Source organism: Eubalaena glacialis, chromosome 13 (assembly GCF_028564815.1).
Source record: "Eubalaena glacialis isolate mEubGla1 chromosome 13, mEubGla1.1.hap2.+ XY, whole genome shotgun sequence".
Taxonomy (NCBI): domain Eukaryota; kingdom Metazoa; phylum Chordata; class Mammalia; order Artiodactyla; family Balaenidae; genus Eubalaena; species Eubalaena glacialis.
In genome coordinates, this window is record NC_083728.1 from 67,893,767 (window position 1) to 67,918,386 (window position 24,620).

Here is a 24,620-nt window from a genome sequence, read left to right on the forward strand (position 1 = left end):
CTACTTCATTCTCTTAACTACTCAAAACATCTTTAAACAAATTTTTAAAAACTGAAACCAGGGTCTGTTTTTTGCCTAATATTATCTTCAGAGTCAATACATAGTCAATTCTAGAGTATTTTTCAGTTTCCCATCTTTGCTTTTGCCACTCGTTTACCCAGCCTTTACTTGACTGGCTCAGGGTTTTGGGGTGTTTTTTCCTACCCTCATGATTCTGCAGTTTATTCTGTCCAGTGTCCTGTAATTAAATAATATACATTGGATCTTCTCTTTGACTTGCAGGCAGCTGCTCATCCCCACCCCCACGCCCCGTCCCCACTCATCCCACCCTCCTTCATACCCCGTAACTGAAACTAGCTATTTATAAAGAATTTCTAAGACCATGGCTGCCTGCCATACTGCTTCCCAGAAAGTGTCATTTCTGCCTTGTTTTTGTTATATACGTTCCTCAGATGTCCCCTTGCAAATCCCCTGGCCCAAAACTGTGCTTTGTTTTGGCTTGTTCAACTCATGCTAAATTGCTATATGTTATTAAAATGCTGCATAATGTGGGTTTTTTTCTTTAGAGTAAAAAGGCACTTTATGTCATATTATGGAAACATTTCAAACATTCTACTTATAGAAACAAAAGAGAAAAGACATATCTTGGTTCAAAAAGCAGCTAAAAATTTTGAAGGGGGTGTAAATATTATGTGAAAGACATTATTCTATTTTGAGATTTTTTTTTTTTTTTAATATTGGAAACTAATCCTAAAATTTTGCTCTAAAAGCACTTTATTCCATTTAAGATTCAGGGGAAAGGAACTAAGAGATGATACTTTTTAATTCTAAACTATTTCTGATGATGAATAAGAATGGCATTTCCTCTTTGCCATTAGATGAGCTACCTTTCATTTTTCGGAATGGTGGTTAAAATTAAGTTTTTACTTTTCTTGTATTAAAAAAAGAGCAAGTTGAAAACATTTATGTTGACATAATATTGTTTCTGTCTTTTGTAACAAGGCATAACAGTTAAGTAGAATTTTCAAAATTATATGCATTTTTCTCTTTGTTGAAATGTAATCGGAAACCATGAATGTTAGCCCTAAGAAATAACACACATCATCTTGGAAAAATTCAAAAATTAATTAAAATTTTTTCTCTAAATGCAACAGATATAAAGTAGTCTGTATCCATGTTTTCACACGTCTACTATAATTTCAAAGATGATGGTTTGCATACAAATTAGTCCCCTTACTTTATGGCCATGCCTTAAATGGACCACATAGGGATATTCCTCCTTTTGGGAATTAAGGAAATAACTAAAAATAAGGAATAAACTTTATACACAAAAAACCTCACCATAGCATTAGTTATAGTAGTTGCAAAAATTGGAAACAACCTAAGTGATAAATAATAGAGGTATATTTAGTAAACTATGAATGTCCACCCAACAGAGTATTTTACATAGCCATTGAAATAACAGGAATGTTTATCATTGTACAGTGCGATCATAGTATGTAGAAGCAGAGAATCAAAAATTATGCTTAGCTAAGAGACAGAGGAATACACCAGTATGGTAACAGTAGTTGTATGTCTCTCTGGTTGATGATATTATTGGTGATTTTCTTTTTTGGTTTCTTCCTCCTCCTTTTTAAAATTTCCTTTTCTGTAATGAAAATATATCACTCTTTTAATAGGTAAAGAGATTTTTTTTTTTTTAATGAAAAATAAAAACCTTGGACTCAGGCTAGTTAAGAAAGATGTGACACAAAGGGTAAGCAAATGACTCTGTAACCTCATCTCCTTCTGTTAATGGGGGTCCTTTGTGTACCTCTTGTGAGTTTTGTCATCAGGAAACACAGAGCTGTCATAGACTTCTCAGCCTGTGGTAACGGTTTTTGCACAGAGAATACAGTGCTAGCTGTATAATGAGATATGCTGTTAACACCTGTGTGGCACCACCCCCACCCACCTTTTTGAGAAAATGAAACAGATTTAACCCCACCCATTTTAAACGTAAGAACTTCTTAGGTCCATATATCGGATTATTTTCATTTCTACATGTTTCAAAGATAAAGACATTCTTTGAAAATGTTCAAATGCGAGCAGTCGTAACATGAATTCTATTTCAGTGCCATTATTACTGTGTCCTTTGTTTTCTGAAAGGATGTAGCTGCTCACTCACTGAGTGTTTTGAACTTTTTTTTTTATCCTTCCAGAATTCTGTAGATTTACATGTTTTCTTTTCTGGCATGTAATTATTTGTAAGATGGCCATGGAGTTGCTGAAGTTTAGTCAGTTTCCTAATGTGTTGGAAGCTATGATGTCAGCCCAGTAGCACAGTATCAATTCAGCAAGGCACCGGGGGCGAATGCTCTCAGGTCTGTTTTCAGACACAAGGCCATTGCCCAGAGGTTGGCTGCTTAGGCAGCCATACACCACCACCACCCACTGCTGCCACAGGAAAGCAGTGCTGGACCAGCGTCTGGTCTTCTGTCTGTGGCTACAGGAGTGCAGTCTCGTGAACGTGCGCAGAGTATGTCAGGTTTCCAGAGATCAGCCAGCCTACTGGGTTATCCATTGGTCTTAAGAACTGCAACTGTGCAACAGGCCCAGTGGCATTCAGTGATCTGGGCCTTCCTGCCCTCCACACAGACGTGAGTTTGGAGGCTGCAAAGGGAGGAAGATGGTCTCCAAGGTTAACTTGATAAAGCATCTTGAGATGCTCACATGCCCACAACGGTGAACGCCTCTATGATCGTTAAGAGTCAGGCCCTCGGGCTTCCCTGGTGGCGCAGTGGTTAAGAATCCGCCAGCCAATGTGGGGGACATGGGTTCGAGCCCTGGTCCAGGAAGATCCCACATGCTGCAGAGCAACTAAGCCCGTGCCGTCACAACTACTGAGCCTGCGCTCGAGGGCCCGCGAGCCACAACTACTGAGCCCGCATGCCTAGAGCCCGTGCTCCGCAACAAGAGAAGCCACCGCAATGAGAAGGCCACACACCACAACGAAGAGTAGCCCCCGCTCGCCGCAATTAGAGAAAGCCCGTGCGCAGCAACAAAGACCCAACACAGACAAAAATAAATAAATAAAATAAATAAATTTATTTAAAAAAAAAAAAGAAAAGAGTCAGGCCCTCTGTATTCAGGGTCTCTTTCCCCTTCACGGTCTGGATAAGCTCTGCCCAGCTCTGGGCAGCTCTAGCTTTCTAGTGTTGCAGGACAGCTGAGCTGTCTACATCATTCAAGCCTTGTTCTTCCCGGCCTGGGTGGTCTGCCTTTAACGGACAGGTATCGCTTGTCATTTATTGTGTTAACTTTTTTTTTTCCACTCATTTCATGAGTGGAAAAAAGTAAAAGGAAGTTTGCTATTGTCCAAAATTATGAGCCTGTACCTATCGGATAGGTACTTTTTATAACCATTAGTTCTCAGAAGAGCCTCCATCAGGTTGCGAGTGATTGGTTGTATTTGATATGAACAAATACTATAATTGTGTTTTAACATTGACCAAAAGTGGCAGTGTACCCAAGTCTCTCGATAGGGCATAGTGCCTTATATTCAACGTAATGTGTCCCGTGCTGCCCACCTTTTGGTATAGATGAAAACTAAATCAAGCTGGGTAATCTGCAGTCTTAACAACGTGGCTAGTTATTTGCCTCCTCTTCCATTCATGTTCTTCCTAATGTCTTTGCTTAAAAACAGACCTTCTATTCACAGCTGCTGCTGTTCTTTCCCATGTATCCCATGCATGCACCCTGCAGTCACTAACAGACACCTAATAAATAGGCTCTTAATGAATGAACATGCCTGGGGAAGGCTGCCTGCCACACCTGCTTTGAGTAATATTTGTAGTGTGAGGATATTGCTACTTGGGAAAATTAATAGGCAATGAGAGCATTGATTGGGAAGATTATTCTCCTACCTTCAAGCAGTATGAAATAAATAGGATTGATTGTTTTGTCGTGAAGAAAACTGGATGGAAAACACAATGGTTTTGTTTTATTTTAACAATTGGTGGTTGGTGACATGCATTCATTTTGCGTATTACCCTCATGGCAACAGATACCTTCACACAACAGCATGAAAATGCAATTTCTGGTGAAAGATAATACAGCTGACAGGACTGCTATGAAGGCGCATGAGGGCAGCTGACCAGCGTACAGTCAGGAGATGCTTCAAGACTATCAAGCTGTTGTCATCATGTTGTTGCGAATGTATCTCTCATTCCAAGATGCCATTCGCCTAGAAATATGTATTGTGTTTGACACATCTGTCTCACTAGTATGGTGCTTTGTTTGTTTTAAACCAAAAAAGAGGCTGTTGATATTTTCATTACCCTTTCTATTTTACTCCTTTCTTTGAAGACTCCCGTGGGAGAAAGGAAAAATACTACTGCTAGAGATTCTGCAACAGACATGGACCACCGTGTTCCAGAAGTGTCAGCCTTTGAACTAGAGATTGTTCTGACCCTTTTCTCCTCTCAGTATTCCTTTTCTTGGTATTCTGCCTCTTGAATATGACCACCTTGATTTCAGACAAGAATTAACTTCGGCATTCATAGAAGAATGTCGGAGTATGCAGGCATTTGGGTGCTATCAGATCCACAGGTCATCTCCTTGGTTATTTTTGTTCCTAGTAAAGTACAGTGGGAACACACTATTCTCAATAAACTGTAAGTTATCAGGGAAAAGATCTTTGTGTTAGAGCATAATTGATTCAGAGAACCACAAAACATTTTAATGTGAGAAACGTGCATATATTTTTTTGACTCTTAAGTTTTTCTTTTGCTGTGTGTAATAGAATCTTATGTCAATTGCTTCAGTTCTAAATGGGATGTCAGTGAAGCTTTGTGGCCCCCAAAAGAAGCAGATAAAAAAAATTTTCAGTATTAAATAAAGGATAACATTCATATCTAGCAATGAATATGAAAATATATTTAAAATATATCTAAGATTGGGCTCTGCTCTGCAGTCAGCACAAGGGCAAGCAGAAAGCAAAGGATATGAGGGCCACAGGCCCTGCATCTTCAGGTCTTGGGGTTAATTGCAAGTAGGAGCCGTTATGTGCCTTGCATTTGAGCCTGGTCCAAGCCAGCCTCATCACGCCCTTGCTAAAGAATTGTCTTCCTTCCCTACCACTTAAGAAATACACATAGCTAATTTTTTTTTTTTCCTTCATATTGACAACCCTTAGGCGGACCCTTCATAATCCTAACCTTGGTTTTCATCCATGGTTTGAAAGAAAAATTAAAAATGGAAACTTAAAATTGAATGTAATGCAAACCAAGGAAAATATTTTTCAAAGTTACTTCATATATTACTCTTTTTTGAAATCAGCTCACTTTCCAGACAAAAACATAGAGATGCTATGAAAGGAATCTGCTTGAGAAATCTAGGGGAAAAAATATATTTTATTAAATTTGGCAAGCGGGATTTCCACATTTTGTGATGTATACCTTGTTTTCTACAAGTTTAATGATTTATTTACTCTTTTAATTAAAATAATTAGGTACCAATTGATTTGTGGCTTTCTTAGAACTTCTGGAATGAGATGCAGTGTTATGTTTTGCAAAGATTATTAAACTTCAAAGTCTTAATTCAGAAATTTTCCTTTGGGTCATTAGTAATATCTCATAGGTCTAATTTTTATTATGAAGTTGGCTTTCATTAAAGCTATTTAAAATTTGTTCCAGATGGAGTGAGTTCCTCCAAATACATTAATCTTTCCTTAAAATACATTTTTGCTATTAACTTGTTTTTTAAAAAACTAAGGAATGTCAAGGTATCTCACATTTCTATTTTTATTAATAAGAATATATAAGCCAACTATTTTTATTTGCTGAGTACGATGTGATTGTATTTAAACAACAAATACTTAGCTTTAATCATCAACTTAAGATTATCAACTGACTAAACAAAAGATAAGCTGAGAGAACTTCAGAGTTCACCCAAAAGGCAGAAATCACAAACTGATTTTTTTTTTTTTTTGGACAGGTTGAATGGTGCCAGGTAGTATCCTTATTCAATTATGAAATATAAGCTTTTTAAGTAAGCTTAATTGTATCTCCTCTGGAACTTTGTAAGTTGGACCCTACAGTTGCCTGTAAACTCCAATGGTGATTATTTCCTTTTCACAGTGCTCCAGCTGAGGCTGCAACAAAGGAGGACGAGAGAACAACTAGTGGACCAGGGCATCATGCCACGTAAGATTGAAGTGTCACTGTCATTTCTAATGTGATGTAACAAAATGGGCATGTCTAAGAAGAAGCTGTTTCACACTCTACTTTCAGTGGTATCCATTTAATCCATATACAATTTATAAGGAAAAACCAGGCATCAGCATTGCTAACCTAACAGAATCATTTAAAATACATTTTGGAAACCAGATGCAACTTAAAAGATAGACATGAATTTTATATTATCAAAGAATACCTTTAAAGCTCTGTAATTAGGCTAACATCAGTTCTTACTTCAAACTTCAGCATTAGTTTTAGTTTTAAAATAAGTGAAATAATCACTCTAGATAATGAATCCAATGATACTGGCAAAAGTAACATGATAAGTTAATTCAAAACCTGGTTCTACTTTAATTCAAATTAATTATCTTTGATGCTATAGTATAGTCTGTATAATTATGTATCTCAATTACAGGACTAATAAACATTCTATTTATAATTAATAAAATCTTTCTTGCCCAAGTACAGATATTTTCCCAAGTAGCTCTAGGCTTCATTCCTTCATTTTTGAGAGTCTATTAATTTTAGAATATTTGTCCAAGTTGTCTTCTTTACCTTTAATCACCAAATTTGGAGGTGATTTTATATTTTAGAGGAGAAGAGTGGTGGTTTTGTATAGGCTGTTAGCATTATTTTGGGATTTTTGTCTAAAAATTGATTTCTCTAAGAAGTAACTTATTTGGCTTAAAAAACTAGAAAGAAATTACAAAATGCACTTATGCTTCCCAGTCTTCACAGTCACTGCTATTGCCTTTTTTTGGTTTGTGATAAGGAACGATTTTTCTCTGTGATAAGGAGATGTTTTTCCCTGTGAAAACTTTTTTTTCTGAACTACTATTAATTGAGTATCTACATATTTTAAATCTAGCATTGTGATAAAACCAGTTATCAGAAGCTGGTTTGATAATCTGCCAGATTTCTCCACCACTATATTCCTGATATGAACCAATCAAACAGGATCAAAGTGTGGTGCTTTAAATACCGCTGTGAAGCCAGCTGTAGTCTGCTTTTAGGAGCTGGTCCCTGGCCAAACCTGTTTGGGCTGGGCTTCTGTGGGTCTTTGCAATGCTTTAAGTACCAGAATTGAAAAGAATGTTACCAAGAGCTGATTGGCCAATATTGGGAGGTGATAGCCCAGGTTAAGCCTAGTCCTGCATTCCATCCACATTCTCTGACTGCCCATAGTGATAAGTGCAGGGTGTAATCAGACAGCAGTGGACATACACACAGAAGATTTTGCAAAGATAATTGATAGAAATACTGTAGTATGTGATGTTTTAATAAACACTGCCTCTCTCTCTCTGGGACTTTGGAATAAGGTACTAGCAGTTAACATATTAAGGAATCACTGTGTCTTTAGAGTGAGTTGCATTGTGGTACGGTAGAAAGAGCATGAACCTGCCAAATTCAGAATTCTAGATGTAAATCCCGCTTTGACCACCACCTAGCTGTATAACTTCAAGAATTCATTTAACCTCTTTGAGCCTTTCATCTGTACTGGGGCTGATACCTATGTCACAAGGCTGTTGTGCTGATGAGCAGCAATATAACTGCGATGGGCCACAGAGCACGGGGCTCAGTGTGTTGTGGGTTCTCAGTAGGTGGTAACTCTGATCTCTTAGACATGAACTGCAGAGTGTCCTCAAGTTCAAGGCTAGATCACTCCAACGTTAAATGCCCTGAGGACATGTGGGCTTTTCCCAGTAACTTGTAGGGCCATAAGAGCAAAGACCTGTTAAGGAACCATCAAACAGTTCCCTTGGTAATGGTAATTTGCCCCAACTATGGGCTGGAACTAGTCTGACCTGATATATGCATTGTCATTATGTATACAACTCTGTTGTGAATGTTCACTTGTTTTATTTGTGAAACACATAATTTTAATTCTGAAACATTTAAGGTTTCAATTTTGCAGATCTCCTAAAGGAACTAGGAAATAAATGGAACTGTAGAGGCACACTAATCAGATTAAGAGGAAACATCACCATGATACGCTGTAACATTTGACTGAAGTATTAACTCCTCTATTTATACCACGGAAATGATTTCTTTTCCTCTCACAGCCCTGAAGAGCCCAGCGGCATTCCACGAGCAGATAAAAAGCTTGGAACGAGCCAGAGTAAGAAATTTCAGTTTAAAATATTCTGCTTCTCTCTTTTGTATTAAAGTACCTGTGGACAAGTAACAATCTTACTCCTACGTATATCAATAGAGAAAATATAGTGTATTTTCAGGATACATGGCATGTAGAGTAATGTATCCTGGGGTAGTTTTATCTTGGAGGTTTATAGAAAATACAGGACATTCAAGTTTTGTTCTTTTAAAACTAGTAAACTAGTGTTGTACATAAAGGACAAATCACACTTTTTTCTTACTTTTGGAGCATAACAACAGTTTTTAGAATAATGATGGAGTAATTCTGCCATTTGTTACCTCTGCAGACGGATAGCTCAAGTGATGTACTGACACCGGATCCTTCCTTCGTTTCCCTCCTGGGTCTATGTTAGCAGTACATTTGACCAAGGGTGGGAGAATTTGGCTGAATGAGGAATATTGCCATATTCAGCTCTGTTTTATTCTTTGAAATGACTCCATCATAGTTGCACACTAAATTGGTGTTTATTATTTTTCTTTAAAAGTGCCATTATTTTTGTTTTAGAGGAAACTTCTATCATGCAATATGAAAATAAGCATGTTCCAAATATTCCTTAAGAATTTTCCCAGGATGCAATAATGATCTCTTAGAGTCTTATAAAATACAAAACCCATTTTAAAGCCTTATTGTTTAGAATTGAGTACAGTTCTGAATAAGAAAGTATGATTATAGATAGGAATTCATCACAGAAAGTACATTAGGATTTTTAGGAAATGTGTTATCGTAGATGGATTTTTACTTGACCTGAAGTGTAGATTTTATTGATTTTAGATATTTAAATGTTCAAATCCTCTGTTCAAAAGTCATCTTCAAAATTATGAGCCTTTGCCTTTTCCAAGTTTTAAAATAAAAGTTTATAAAGTGCTTACTTTATACCAGCATACACTTCAAATCCCTGTACAACTTTGAAGGCTGCAATTTAAATCATGTATTGGATAATAGTTTTTCAAAGTACTAATTTCTACTCTTCCTCTCAAAATCATGATCAAAAGAGTATACAATTTATTTAAATAGAGTACCTTGAGGAAAAAATGTAAAACTACAATAAATCATAAACAATTTATGGTAAGAATTTTTCTCTCTCTCTCTTTTTTAAAGACTGAAAACTTTTTGAAGCATAAGATTCGGAGTCGACCAGATCGTTCTGAACTTGTCAGGATGCACATTTTAGAAGGTAAAAATTCTATTTCTGCTTCTTCTGCTACATTTTCTCAAGAAAAGAAGTGAGAATTCCACCATTTCTGTTTATTCCCATTTTAATAACTTTTTACCCCACAGGCTGACATCCTCCAAACTGGATAGCAACATGAAGACCCAAAGCTAAAAATGTTATGTTAGATACATGGGGAAGGTTTGATTCTCCAAATAGCCAATTGATGGACTGACTCTTCCCCACCAGCTGGGGGTGCTATAGGTATCTCTACCATACTGTTCTGGAAAAACATTTTCGGTCCAGAGAATTTCTTCATCAGTGAGGGATGTGTGCCTGCTCATTAAGGCATAAGGGGTATGATAGCCACAAGTCTAACCCTAGATTTTCAACGACTTGGACCCTGTTATGTCTACCTGGGGCAAGGCCCATACCTGACATTTTCTCTTTGTTGCTACTTAACCCACAACAATCCAGCTTGATCTGACCATTATCGCAAACTAGCTCCACCTGACCCACCAGATTTTCTCGATGACTGAGCCTCATCTCTTAGGAAGCTAGTAAGGACAGTTCCACTCCATCTTTGGTGAGACATGTGGCTCAGGCCGTGATGTTTTTCTCTCTAAAAACAGAGCAGGGGGCTTCCCTGGTGGCGCAGTGGTTGAGAGTCTGCCTGCCAATGCAGGGGACACGGCTTCGAGCCCTGGTCTGGGAAGATCCCACATGCCGCGGAGCAACTAGGCCCGTGAGCCACAACTACTGAGCCTGCGCGTCTGGAGCCTGTGCCCCGCAACAAGAGAGGCTGCGATAGTGAAAGGCCCGTGCACCGCGATGAAGAGTGGCCCCCACTTGCCACAACTAGAGAAAGCCCTCGCATAGAAACGAAGACCCAACACAGCCAAAAATATAAATAAATAAATAAGGAGAAAAAATTATTGTGAGCATTAAATAATTTCTGTAAAGTACCTACTACGTGCTTGACACATAGTAGGCACTCAATAATCGATAATTCTAAAAAAAACAGAGCATTCTCGAAATCTGGTATCTCCACTGTAAATTCCTGAGTTACATTTTCTTTCATTGTTTTGCTTTACTGACTAATTTGTGGAGCAAGACTGGGAGCTTGACCCTGTGATAATCTTGAGAGGGTTAAACCTGGAGCAGAAACAGAAACTTCTCAAACATTTAGAGACAGTTATTAGGTAGGAGGAAGATTAGATTTGTTTTCTCTGGCCTAATGATAGAGTTAGTATTAGAATTAGGTTGATATTACAGAGTATTAGATTATAGCTCAGCATAAAGGTCGGTCAGATATGTCCAAAATAAAATCTTCAAGAAGTGATACGGTTGCCATTATTAGAGCTGTTAGTTCACTGGCCCGCAAGCTAGACACCAGAGACCCAAGTGAGCCAGATGGATGCCCACCCTCATGGAGCTTACGTTCTAATGGCACAGACAGATAATACACAGGCAAAACAAATAAATTACAGATTGTGAAAAGTGCTCTATAGGGAATAAACAGGCTGCTGTGATAGGGAATAAACACAGGCTGAAACCACATTAAGGATGTTGTAAAGAAGTTCCAACTATCAAGTTGGCCTCTATAACCCCAAGTAGGGTCTCTTCTAATCCAAATAATCTATGATTATGTAACCATCTTCATGTCTGGGATGGGAGGTGAGAGCTCTGTTCCTGTCTCTGCTTTGGGTTGTGAACTTCTCAGAAGTCTCCTGGACTAAAAAAGCTTTTCCAGAACTCCAGTGGTAGGGTAGGAGCAGCTACCAGCTGTCAGGGATAAGTGAATCTTCAGAGAAGCATATTTGCTGGTAAGTAACTTAGTAAATGGCTCCTTCTGTGCCTCAAAGTATCTTGACCTATAAGGAACATTTTAGTAGGAACGATGCTGTCTTGTTTCAACTTGCCTTCTAACTGTAACAGGCTTTATTAATATAATTAAAACTAAGGCAAATACTTTTAACTATCAAAAGGAATCATATCTGCTTTTTCCAAAAAGAGACTACTCAGCATTTAAAAACCTAACTATGTATATGAATGAACCATAAGTGACGTTTTTAGGACATCTCTTCTAAAGTAGAGACTTTTGAAGTAAGAAAGAATGTCTCATCTATAATTTCAAAAATACCTTAAAACCACCCCCAACTTATTATAACATTATCCCAATTTTGATTGAATTGGATGTTTGGCAGGCAAAAGTCTAAATTATTTCCTGAAGTTCAGCAGCCGAAACCCAGCCTCGGCCTCACGGAGGTGATGAAGCAATCAGAGCAGGAACAGAAGCATACCAAAATGCCAGCCTCTGATTATTTACTTTTGGAATATTTTCTTCCCAAACATTCCTGATATCACTTGGATAATGTCAGTGGAAGAGAGGAAAAGGCAGAAGACTCTCCTGCCTAGATCTTAACAAAAGCTTTTAAACATGAACCTAAAAGTGATTTGCACGATCTACTTCCCCCCACCTATCATCTTCCTGTGTGGCTAGAAGGGTTCTGTCTAATAAGATTGGGGCCAAAGTTGTTTATACAGGAAACTTATAAAAATGAGATGGGCATACATGTTATTTTAACTTACAGAAACATGAATTTATTTGCCAGTATTCCAACTTAGGGGTAGGACCTTCACGTGTGGGGAAGGCTTTAACGAACGGAGCTCACATCTTTCTTGTATAAAGCATAGCCATTGTACATCATCTGCAATTTCCATTCATGGTGGAACAAACTCAAAGACGCTTGAAAAGCAATCTGAGTTTAAAAATCCTAGATTTTATCATTTTTCCCCAAATCTTTTACCGTTGTTAGTTGCCCTAAGTAATGTGACAGTGATTTTTTTTTTTAATGGCTTACCTTTATCAAGTCATTCCAAAGCATTTAACTCAGGTTTCCAAGAAATAATCATTTTATTTTTGAAGTTTATGATTTCCCCATAACATCTGGTTAAATTATGTATTGACAATAGCAGTCACAATAGTGGTGAACTATTTTGTAGACAATCAAGATTGATACTTGGTAAGCCCATAACTTAACCGGTAGAAAGACAAGTGATCAGCTGTGCTGGAGGGTAGTTTATTGGCCCTGGGGTCTCAGTGCTCTTTGGGCCTCAGCCAGGCCATCTAACCTACAGAATGAAGGACATCAGATAATCCTGAGGTTACTTACAGGGAATTTCATTAAAAGACCTTATACTGAATAATTTAAGGGGCAAGCAACTTTCAACTCAGTACTGGTTAACACCTCATCATTATCTTTAATCAATCATAAGCATTATTTAGAACAATGTAATAAAATAATGAGAGTTTCCAGAAACACAAGTAATTGACAGAATTATGCTAATGAATGAGTTATGATATTTATAGTAGTTTCACATCTGTTATACAACTTTATGCATCTGTGGGTAGATGAGTTGATGCTTCTATATGACTATTAATTACTGTGTAATTGAATGTCCCAAGGTTATGTATTCAGAAGTAAACCCAAATTCTTAATTATGATGAAGGACTGAGAGGCACATGGATCGATCTAAGGATATGATTTGTAGCTCTTCCCACTGACTCCTGCAGAGAAGCTTATATCCTGAGATAACAGTTTCTCCCCTTCTACGAATTGACTTTCCAATGAAGCCAAATCTAAAACTGCAAACTTCTTGAGCCATGAACCACATCTCTCTTGTTCACCCTCTGTATCCCCAATGCCTAATAAATATGAATTTGACTCTCCTGCCATAAATGAGCAATAGCAGGACCCCATTTTTGGCTTGAGTTCATATTAATTTGAGTCTGAGGACATTCACATTGTATAGACGGTATAAAGCTATCTAGGACTAAAAATGTAAATTGTATACAGGAGCATTCTTAAACAGTCATTGTCTCTCCATAAATATGTTAGGAACACGTAAGTCTGTTTATATGAGTTTAAATTAGTTGGCCTGAAATAACATTATGGAATAGAAACAGTAATTCAAGTAATGGTTAAAACTGTGTTTCCTGTTTTAGAAACATTTGCAGAGCCATCCCTGCAGGCTACTCAGATGAAGTTGAAAAGAGCTCGACTAGCTGATGATCTGAATGAAAAGATTGCTCAAAGACCTGGTCCTATGGAGCTGGTAGAGAAAAACATCCTTCCTGTAGACTCCAGTGTTAAGGAAGCAATTATAGGCAAGACTCTAAAATTTTACTGTTTTCTGGGAGAAAAAGAAACTTGGAAGTTTTAGATAAGAAAAATTTAATTTAAAAAGCCAGCACTAATCATGACTATTGTTTTCTGGATAAATTAGAAATTGATTAACATTTGCACTGATTCCCATTATTACTGTTAGTGTTATTATATTATGTATTATAAGACAAGCATCTCTTACCAGTTAACACAGAGATTCCTCTTGTTACATCTGAGGTTTAAGTCTGTCTTTTTTTTTTAAATTAGGGTATAGTTGCTTTACAATGTTTAAGTCTTTAAGTTCTCATTTTGTTACCATGTTTTCTAAGTTAAACTTATTGTATTATGTTTAGTTTCTGTTGTTTTAAGATTTTTACAGATTTTTCATTATTTTAGTTCAGTTTACTTGTAGGAAAGATAAAAATAGTTTGTTCAGTCTTAGTTCAGCAAGGTGAATAGCAGATGCGTATAGATGTATTCATTAAGAATGGTAGAATCTGCCCATTTTATCCCAGTCTTATCATACTTAGTTACTAATGTTTACCGTTTTTTTCTGGCATAAACTTCAGCAGAAAAAAAATTTTTTCCAGAATAATGCCACTTTTTCAGCAAGCAATTTTGAAGAGTTAATATCCTACTTAAAAAACTATTATAGTTTCCATTACTCAGGGGGACTTCATATTTTGCATTAGTATGAATTTAAATCTTAGGTAGTCTGTAGTCAGTAATTCTAAGTAGTACAATTCACTATGATTCCATTCAATTCCGAAGAAATGGGCCCCAAAAGGTAAGATGTCAGTACAGCAGGGCTGCTCTGTGAAGTGGGACTTATCAACAGATACCCAGTCAGAGCCCCATTTTGCCTTATAATGTTTTTTAACAGTTGGATTCCAAATGTTGGATCCAAGTTGGATCCGAACAAGGTCCACACATTGCCTTTAGCTGATGTATCTCTTAAGTCAGTCTCCTGGGTGGGTCTTCCTCCTCCTTTCTTTCCTTACTTTTTATTTGTTGATGAACAGGCTTTTATCCTCTAGCATTTCCACATTACTAGATTTTTCTGAATGCATTTGCATCCCTAGGTGTCATTAAAAACTTTCTTGTCTCCTGTACTTCCTATAACTAGTATTTGGATCCAAAGACTTGATCTGATTCAGGTTGGGTTTTTTTCCCCAAGTATTCATCTTAGATAGTGGTGTGTTCTTCCATGGGGAAGTACATTATGTTCAGTTTTGTTTTTAACCAGCTTCTTAAGTCCTTATAGTGAATAATATTTCTCCTTTTTCATTTTAACCTTGGTATTCCAAGGCCAAGATAAATTAAGAATCATTTCTTTCTTTAGGTGTTGGGAAGGAGGACTATCCCCAAACTCAGGGCGATTTCTCATTTGATGAAGACAGCAGTGATGCTTTGTCTCCAGACCAGCCAGCCAGCCAGGAGTCGCAGGGGTCAGCCGCGTCCCCAAGTGAGCCAAAAGTTAGTGAATCGCCATCTCCTGTGACTACAAACACTCCAGCCCAGGTATCACCTTTCTTGTTTTTACCCCTCAACAGAGAAAGTGCCTTGTTTTTTACATATCAACGTAATACGTTTTCACCAGAGGAAAAGTCTGAAAGTGAAGAAAAATATAGGTTTGTCACGTGTAATCCAACTACTAACATTTTCAATAGATTCTTACATTATTTCTATTCTATATACATATTTTTATTTTACAGTTTTATAACTCATTTAAAAATTTTTTCATATAACTTTTTTTTGAGATGTAACTCACATATCATAAAATCCACCCTTTTTCTAACCATCTTAACCACTTTAAGTGTACAGTTCTGTAGTGGTACATATATTCACATTGTTGTGCAACAGATCTCCAGAACTTTTTCATCTTACAAAACTGAAACTTAAACCCATTAAACAACAACTCCCCATTCCCCCAGGCCTGCTAACCACCATTCTATTTCTGTCTCGATGAATTTGACTACTTTGAATGTCTCATATAAATGGAATCATACAGTATTTGTCTTTGTGACTGGCTTATATCATTTAACAATGTCCTCAAGGTTCATTCATGTTGTAGCATGTGACAGGATTTCTTTCAGTTTTAAGACTGAATAATATTCCATTTTATGGATATTCCACATTTTATTTATCCATTCATCAGTGGACATTGGGTTGCTTCCATCTCTTGGCTATTGTGAATAATGATGAGTACATGAATGTGGAAATATCTCTTCGAGACCCTGCTTTTAGTGCTTTTGGGCATATATCCAGAAATGGGATTGTTGGATCATATGGTAGTTCTATTTTTAATTTGTAAGGAACCTCCATACTGATTGCAACATTTCACCCTCCCACCAACAGTGCACAAGTGTTCCTATTTCTCCACATCTTCACCAACACTTGTTAATTTCTATTCTTTTGATAGTAGCTATTCTAGTGGTGTGAAGTGATCTCACTGTGTTTTTTTTTTAATTGACGTATAGTTAAGTTACAATGTTGTGTTAGTTTCAAGTGCACAGCAAAATGATTCAGTTATACATATAAATATATATGTGTGTATATATACTTATATATATTTTTTAGATTCTTTTCCATTGTAGTATTACAAGATATTGAGTATGTTCACCTGTGGTTTTGATTTGCATTTCTGTAATCATTAGTGATGTTGAGCATCTTTTCATATGCTTGTTGGCCATTTGTATATCATCTTTGGAGAAATGTCTATTCAGATCTTTTGCCCTCTTTAAAATCAGGTCATTTGTTTTTCTGTTGAGTTGTAGGAGTTCTTTATATGTTCTAGATATTAACCCCTTATCAGATACATAATTTGAAAATACTTTCTCCCATTCCATGTGTCACCTTTTCACTCTGTTGATAGTAACCTTTAATGAACAGAAGTTTTTAAGTTTGATCTACTCCCACTTGTGTATTTTTGGTTTTGTTGCCTGTGCTTTTGGTGTCATACTAAGAAATCACTGCCAAATCCAATGTCATGAATTGGATTGTTTTGGATTGATTGGATCCTGTTTTCTTCTAGGATTTTCATGGATTGGGGTTTTATATTTAGGTCTTTAATTGGTTTTAATTGTTGTAATATGGTATAAGCTAAAGATTCAATTTCATTCTTTTGCATGTGTATATCCAGTTTTCCCAACACCATTTGTTGAAAAGACTGTCCTTTCCCCCACTGAATGGTCTTGGCACTCTTGTCAAAGATCATCTGGTCATATACAAAGGAATTTATTTATGGGCTTTCTATTCTATTGCATTGGCCTATATCTCTGTCTTTATATCAGTACCACACTGTTTTGATTACTGTAGCTTCATAGTAAATTTTGAAATCAGGAAGTGTGAGATCTCCAACTTTTGTTCTTCTTTTTCAAGACTGTTTTGGCTACTTGGGGTCCCTTGAGATTCCGTATTAATGTTAAGATGGATTTTTCTATTTCTGTAAAAAAAAAAAATGGCACTGGGAAAATTCACCCTTTTAAAGTGTACAATTCATTGCTTACTAGTATATTCACAGACTTGTGCAACTCTCACCATTATCTGATTCCAGAACACTTTCATCTTCCCCAAAAGAAGCCCATACCCCTCAGCAGTCACTCCCTGTTATCTCCTCCACTCAGCCCTAAGTAACCAGGAGTCCACTTTCTGTCTCTGGATTTACCTATTCTGGATATTTTATATAAATGGAATCATACAATATCCGGCCTTTTGTGACTGGCTTCTTTCACTTAGTGTAATGCTTTTAAGGTTCATCCATGTTGTAGCATGTATCAGTACATCATCCCTTGTTATGGCTGAGTAATATTCCATTGTGTTGATATACCACATTTTGTTTATTCATCAGCTAGTGAACATTTGCTATTATGAATAATGGTGCTATGAACACTTGTGGACAAGTTTTTATGTGAACATATGTTTTCACTTCTCTTGGGTATATACCTTGGAGTGGAATTGCTGTGTCATATGGTAACTGTATGTGTTCCTTGCTTTTATACCTCAGTATTTAATTGAACCAATACACTGTATCTCTTTTAACCAATTACCTGTTATTGGTTACCTAGAGTTGTTTCCTGTTTTTCATTCTTACACACACAAGTGCCCCTGTTGTATTCTCACATTCTTGCTACATGCTGGTTTTTTAATACATACATTGTTGGGCATTTGTCTAATTATTTCTTTGAATAATTACTAGATAATGACATGGATTTCAGTCTTTTGTTAAGCAAAAGGTAGGCACTCAACTGCCTTCCAGGAAAGTAATACAGTCTTTATTGCACCATCACTATGTCTTTATCACAAGTAGGTAATATCATTACTTTAAACCTTGCACACTGGAGATTTGAATGTTTTAATTGGCCCCTTGATTTTGGTTAGATTGAATTCATTTGTTCAACAAATATTTATCAAGCACCTATAATTTGTCAGAAACTTAGAACCTAGTGCATGCAAAAGATCTAATATTTTTTGATAATTGCATTGGAAATTTACATTTCTTATTTTTCACTGAGTGTTAGTGTTTCTTTTGGTTTTATAAGAACTCTGTGCTGCACGTAATCTGTTGTTTTTTCTCTCTCTTTATGGTGTTTTTACCTTACTGAAATTTTAATAGTATTTAGTTATATTAAAGTCAAAACTATTGAACTACTTAACGGGATTGGTCAAGTTCAGTAGAAAATGTTCTTGTTAAAGCCCAGCATCATAGAATTTTTGAATTGGAAAGGAATTTAGCAATTACCTGCCTTAACCCTTTCATGGGGGGAGGCCTGGGTTCAGAGAAATATGGAAGTTTGGGGATTAAAAATGTTTGCACATTTTCTTATGGCATTTCTTCTCATTCATGAATATCTATTTGTTAGGGACTGTGTCTTTCAGCATTATCTTCTTCATTGCACTTATCACCATGATCTGAAATGGGGGGGGGGGGTATCTTTAACACCTAGCACAGGGCCGGGTACAGAAAGAGTGCTCAATAAATGTTGAATTGCATTCAGCACCATGAGCACTGACGCTGGCTTGTAGCAGCAGTGTTTGTGTTCTCTCATTTGCGAGTAGAGCCTCTCCCTCTTGGAGTCACAAGAGGTAGTGTGGGTAGCTACACTTCATATTCTCCTGTCAGAGTTTACAGGGCAAGTGTGACTGGCCCCTCAGCTTCGCTGGAACCTGGCCTGGAGGAAGGATGAGGGTCAGCGATCAGCCCATGGTCTGAGGTCTAAGCAGGCAGGAACGGAGAGAAGGGAGACCAGCCCCTACTGTTCACTGTATTTGCTGCACCCTGGTTTTGAGCTTTAAAAATAGGGCTAAAAAGAATGTCAAATATGTAAGTACATACCATTAGAAAACAGTTCTACTTATCCATTTGGGTTGTTTGTTCTGTTTCTGTCTGAGTAGGTCAGGACATCAGACAGCTATTAGCATGGCCTTAGCATTTTAGTAATAGAGAATTTTTGTCACCTCAGCCATCTACCTGGTAATGGCTTCATGACAGTTCCACCTGTATAAGAGACTATCATTCTCCTTTTCCCTGCATTGCTTGTACTATTAGGTTCTTACCTTTGGTCTTGAAACTTGGTCTCCAGCTAAGTTTATAAGTGAGAAACTTTAACCGGAGGCTGTCCCACCCAGTGGGCTGACATTCCAGAATTCCTTGAAGGAAAAAAGGAATAGCAGTGTTTCTTGAAGAATAAATACAGCCTATTTATTGCCAGTGCAGCACACACTAAGCCTCAGGTCATCCATGAACTTAAACATTAGTTTTTATAACACTCTTTAGTGTTGCTGCAATGCCACTTCTGCCTGTTACACACAGACCATTAATAGTCTGCTTTTTATCTGTCAATAGTGCCTTTGGGAAAAGACCCACTTTAGAGAATGGTGCACTCCCTACTTACACGTTCAAGTAAAAGAACCTAGAATCAGGGCTGGCTTACTGCACCTTTACCCATTACACATTTCCTGCACCGTATATCTTGAAACCTTCTTAAATTGTGTCCTTTATAAAAATTCCTTTCGATTGTGTTTTAGTATTTATAAGTAAGGACTCTGACAAAGATTCTTAATATTATACTTTTATTTGTGCAATTAAAAAAGCATCTCCATGCAAGAGGGAAGAGATAATGGGAACATATGTATATGTATAACTGATTCACTTTGTTATAAAGCAGAAACTAACACACCATTGTAAAGCAATTATACTCCAATAAAGATGTTTAAAAAATAAATAAATAAAATAAAATAAAAAAGCATCTCCATGTTAACTGCGCTATATTGATGTCAGATCGCAAGTTATGTTGTAGGTATTTGTTTTGTTTCTGTTTGCTTAATCAACTACAGAGGCCAACTTTATGATGCCTGTAAAGTCTTTGGGATTTTTGTGTCTAGAAGTGATAATTAGGTTTTGTTTTGGCAAATTTTATACTTTAATTATATTCACTGTTATCTAGTGTTTGTCCAGGCACCTCACTTGATATATATGTAAAATATATTTATCTCCCTAAATATAATTACTTTCACATATAGAGTTTAAGTGAAAGTACCTGAAAACATTCCTTCTCACTGGACATCAAGTTTACAGAGGGAAGGGACAGCCCCTCATTTTAAAAGAGCAACATAAACATCTTGTGTTTTGGGTGTTCTTTGATATTCTTAGTTTTTAATCTTTAAAATGGAAACTCAGTATACGAGTTTGATGGTGAATTTAGTTACTGTAGACCAGTGGTCCTCAAACTGCCTGTAGTGAAGGAATAATATGTTTGTTTTGTTTTGTTTTGTTTTGTTTAAATCACCCGTAACTCCTCTTACAAACTTTCCTAAGTATACATATATTCCTTTTATTTTTACAATTTGAAATTCTGCTGTAAACACTACTAAACTGTATTCTCAACATATCGTGAACTTGGCTGTATGTTAATCATATTCTTAAATCATTTTCTTTTTTTTTTAAATTTATTTATTTTTGGCTGCGTTGGGTCTTTGTTGCTGCATGCAGGCTTTCTCTAGTTGTGGCGAGCGGGGTCTACTCTTCATTGCGGTGCACGGGCTTCTCATTGCGGTGGCTTCTCTTGTTGCGGAGCACGGGCTCTAGGCACGCAGGCTTCAGTAGTTGTGGCACACGGGCTCAGTAGTTGGTGGCTCGCGGGCTCTAGAGCACAGGCTCAGTAGTTGTGGCACACGGGCTTAGTTGCTCTGTGGCCTGTGGGATCTTCCCGGACCAGGGATAGAACTCGTGTCCCCTGCATTGGCAGGCGGATTCTTAACCACTGTGCCGCCAGGGAAGTCCCAATATGTTTGTTTTTTATATAGTTTAATTTCCAATGCATTGTGGACTGATCCTCTTGTAAAATAAAATAAAAAGTAGTGGGATGACATCAACTTTCCTAAGACTTCCTGTCCTTGTCACTGGCAGGTAACAAAGGTCCACAGACCACACTTTTGAGTGGCTCTGACATAAATTTCACTTTGCTTCTTGTTTACCTGAACCAAGTTTTTTCATATGGTGATTAATCATCATTTCATGCTGCGCATTTAATCCTATGGCTTAAACACATTTTTCTAATTTTCCTGTTCAATTATTTTCATACTTGGCCTACTGTAATGTTCAAGACCAATTCAGGGAATTTCTTCTAGGTTCTTTAAAAGTTATACTTACAGATAATTAGTTGGGAGAAAATTAGGCTCAAGATTTCCATATGCCTTGCTTTATTCCAAAATGTCTTATGACATATAGTCTCCTTAATTCTTTTTCAGAACACACGGATAGATACCAGAAGTTTAAGTCCTACAGGAAAGTGTTCAAATAAAAGAAACATTCCCTACCAAAAATAAAAATTTTAACACATAATATCTAGGCAAAAAACAGATTTTTCAGGCACTTGTTTTACAATCCCAGTGCTAAAAAGCTAATGACCTCACAACGTGAACAGTGTAATACACAACCACGACCTTCCTTCAAAATGTAAATTCTTTGAAATATCTATTATTTCTTTGTGGTCTGTAAGAGACTAAAACTGCTTTTCCTTGGACTTTCCTCTCGTCTTTTCAATTCTGATCAAAGTACAGCTGGAAAGGAATTTGCCAAAATATTAATGAAACACACATCACATATTGGAGCTCAATTTATTTTTATGCTGAAGCAACTCTTGAACAATGGAAAGCTGTAGAAAATTAAGACCAGCAAGCCACACATGGGTACCACAAGCTGTGACACTGGTCCTTTTAATCTGAGGACTTTTTTTCTCTCAATGATTTCTTAAGTCATTTAATTAATCATTTATTGTAAACACCCAGATGCTTAACTGTAAGTATGATCTGACAGGATCTGTGTTCATTTTCAAATTCAAAGTAGTACTGAAAGGAACCTTCTTGGACACTTACTCTGTGTATTTTCAGGAAGACAAGCTTAGGAGAATTTGGCAAACTATTTTTTACCATTGTTTCAAGTAACTTACAGGTAGATGACCTTTTGCCAAATAATAGAGAAATTTTAGGTTTAAGCTAACAAAGAGAATGAGCAAGGTCTAGTATGTAAGCCATGTACATATATACTAAATAATCAAAATTAGACTTTTATTGCAAACACTTATCAGTAAAGGCCTGAATAGGACATCAAAGATATTGACTGTAATTCCTATGATTACCCCTTCAGTTATGCTTTTTATAACTTATATATCAAGAGGAGTCTGCCACTATTAATAGATTTTTGAGCTGGTTTTCAACATTAACTGTGAAGCTGTGTTCCATCCCAATTCTTAACTCAGTTCTCCTGTGACCAACAGAAAAGTGCCTAAAATGGTGCATTATGCAGAATAGGCCTTTCCTATTTATTTATTAATAAATAAATCTTTATTGACTATAACTGAGATGATGATAAATAATGGCCAACATCTGCTGGCCATTACACTTACTTCAGTGTTGTTCAGGCACTGAACGACTTACTTTATATATATTATCTGGGGGCAGATATCATGAAAAAGCATCTCTCTGGCCTGCAGGGGATTTGAACTAATGACTTTGTTCTTATTAGGCTAACAGTGTGAGAGTCTTCTTAAGACTATTTTCCAGCACATCATCCTGTTTCATCCTGTTATGACTCATAGTGACAACTGGTATTTGTATTACCCAAGAAATAACATACATAACATTTTTTTCTCTACTATATAGTCTACTCAAGTAACATCATTCACTTACCAAAAATGAATAACAGTAATTTTAATATTTATTATGCGTCGACATTCTGGCCCCTAATGGTCACTTTAACTAACTTGTGAATCACCAACATGCTCATACAAAGGTTGTAATAGACATTCTACATGATTCTGGAGAATATAATAAATAATACGTGACAACTTTATAAAGAGGACTGTATTTAAATAAGGTGGACATTGGCTCTAGGTTTTCCAAAGTTGATCCTAAAGTATTAATGAAATTTTTATGTTATGAAGTTACCACCAAAAGTAACAAATTCATTAATGATTAGTTGGTGATACTCTGACTAATCACCCTTCTGCTGTGTGGAATTATTTTAATAGTTGTAGTATTGGTTATAATTGAACTACTAAAAATTAGAAGTACTAAATAAATAGGCTCACATTGAGATTTTTGTGCATGTATTTGCATACTTAACACTGTCTCACTATAAAAGATTCTGCACATCAACAATACAGCAGAATAGGAAGGTCCAGGCCCTCATTCTCTCACAGAAGCATTAAATAAACTACAGACTGACTAAAATAACTTTATAAGAGCTCTGAAAACCAGTCAGATATCTACACCAACCAAACACCCAGTCAAGAAAAAGCCACATTCAAAAATGTAGAAAATGTCATGGTGTTTTCACTCACCCTTGCCCACACCCTTCCCAGCATGGCATAGTCAGAGGAAGTGGCCCAATACCCAGTTCCCTCCCTCAGGATGGAAGGAGTAGAGCAGAATTTGTTTGCAGTATTCTGGCCTGTTGTGGGCTGGCCAAGGGACTAGTTTCTGACTTGTTTGACTCAGAACTCAGACGGGGGAAAGTGAACAGTTTGGATCTCAGGCTAGCAGAAGCTGTAGAAGGTAGTGGCAGGAGCCACATCATGTGAAAATTGTAGAGGAATTGCAGACCCAGACACCTGAGGGCAGTAGATTGCAGGCCAAAGAATGCAGCAGAACTCTTTAAGGCCCTGAGAAGAAGCTAGGGTGAGACTCTGGGAAATTAAGACATTTAAAAGCAGCCATGCATGAGGGGAAATTTTTAAATTTAATAGACAGAACCAAGCAAAAAAAAAAAGAACTTAGGCCCAGACAGGACACATGCTCAGAAAAGACTTGACAAAACCTTAAGCCTCCACCCAGAGTTAATCCCAAGGCCCAGAGGCCCATAAAATTAGTGAAGGTCTTCAACAACAGTCTGCAAAGATTGGGAGAGGTGGATGTTTCTTCACATGCCCAATTTTAAACCAAAGATACAACGCCCCCCCACCACCAAAAAACAAAAAGGCATACAAAAAACAGGGAAATACGGCCCATTCAAAGCAACAAAATAATCTTCAGAAACTATCCCTGAAGAAACACACACATCAGACTTCCTAAACAAAGACTTTAACTGTCTTAAATATGCTGAAAAAGCTAAAGGAAAACACAAGCAATGAACTAAAGGAAATCAGGGAAACAATATATGAACAAAATGAGAATATCAACAGAAATTATTTTTTTTTAATTATGGAGCTGAAAAATACACTAACTGAATTGAAAAATCCATCAGAGGGCTTCAGCAGCAGACTCAGACAGCAAAAAATATCAGCAAAGTTGAAGACAGGTCATTTGAAATTATTGAGTCTGAGGACAAAAAGAATGAAGAAAAGTGAACAGAGCCTAAGAGACTTATGGGATGCCATCAAGCAGATCAATATGGGCATTATGGGAGTCCGAGAGGAGGAGAGAGAGAA

The 24,620-nt window shown here is 36.9% G+C and overlaps 1 protein-coding gene across 9 annotated transcripts in view; it reads left to right on the forward strand.

The window, feature by feature from the left end:
• MRTFB (myocardin related transcription factor B) overlaps positions 1 to 24,620 on the forward strand; it is a 197,266-nt gene that overhangs the window by 136,371 nt on the left and 36,275 nt on the right. For 8 of the 9 annotated variants that reach the window (XM_061209928.1, XM_061209926.1, XM_061209924.1 and 5 more), the window contains 5 exons: positions 6,120 to 6,185; positions 8,282 to 8,337; positions 9,472 to 9,547; positions 13,533 to 13,694; positions 15,035 to 15,213. In XM_061209928.1, coding sequence (XP_061065911.1) covers positions 6,120 to 6,185; positions 8,282 to 8,337; positions 9,472 to 9,547; positions 13,533 to 13,694; positions 15,035 to 15,213 — 539 coding nt within the window. Of the gene's footprint in view, positions 1 to 6,119; positions 6,186 to 8,281; positions 8,338 to 9,471; positions 9,548 to 11,277; positions 11,350 to 13,532; positions 13,695 to 15,034; positions 15,214 to 24,620 lie in introns of those variants that run through there. The other variant, XM_061209932.1, reaches the window with a different exon arrangement.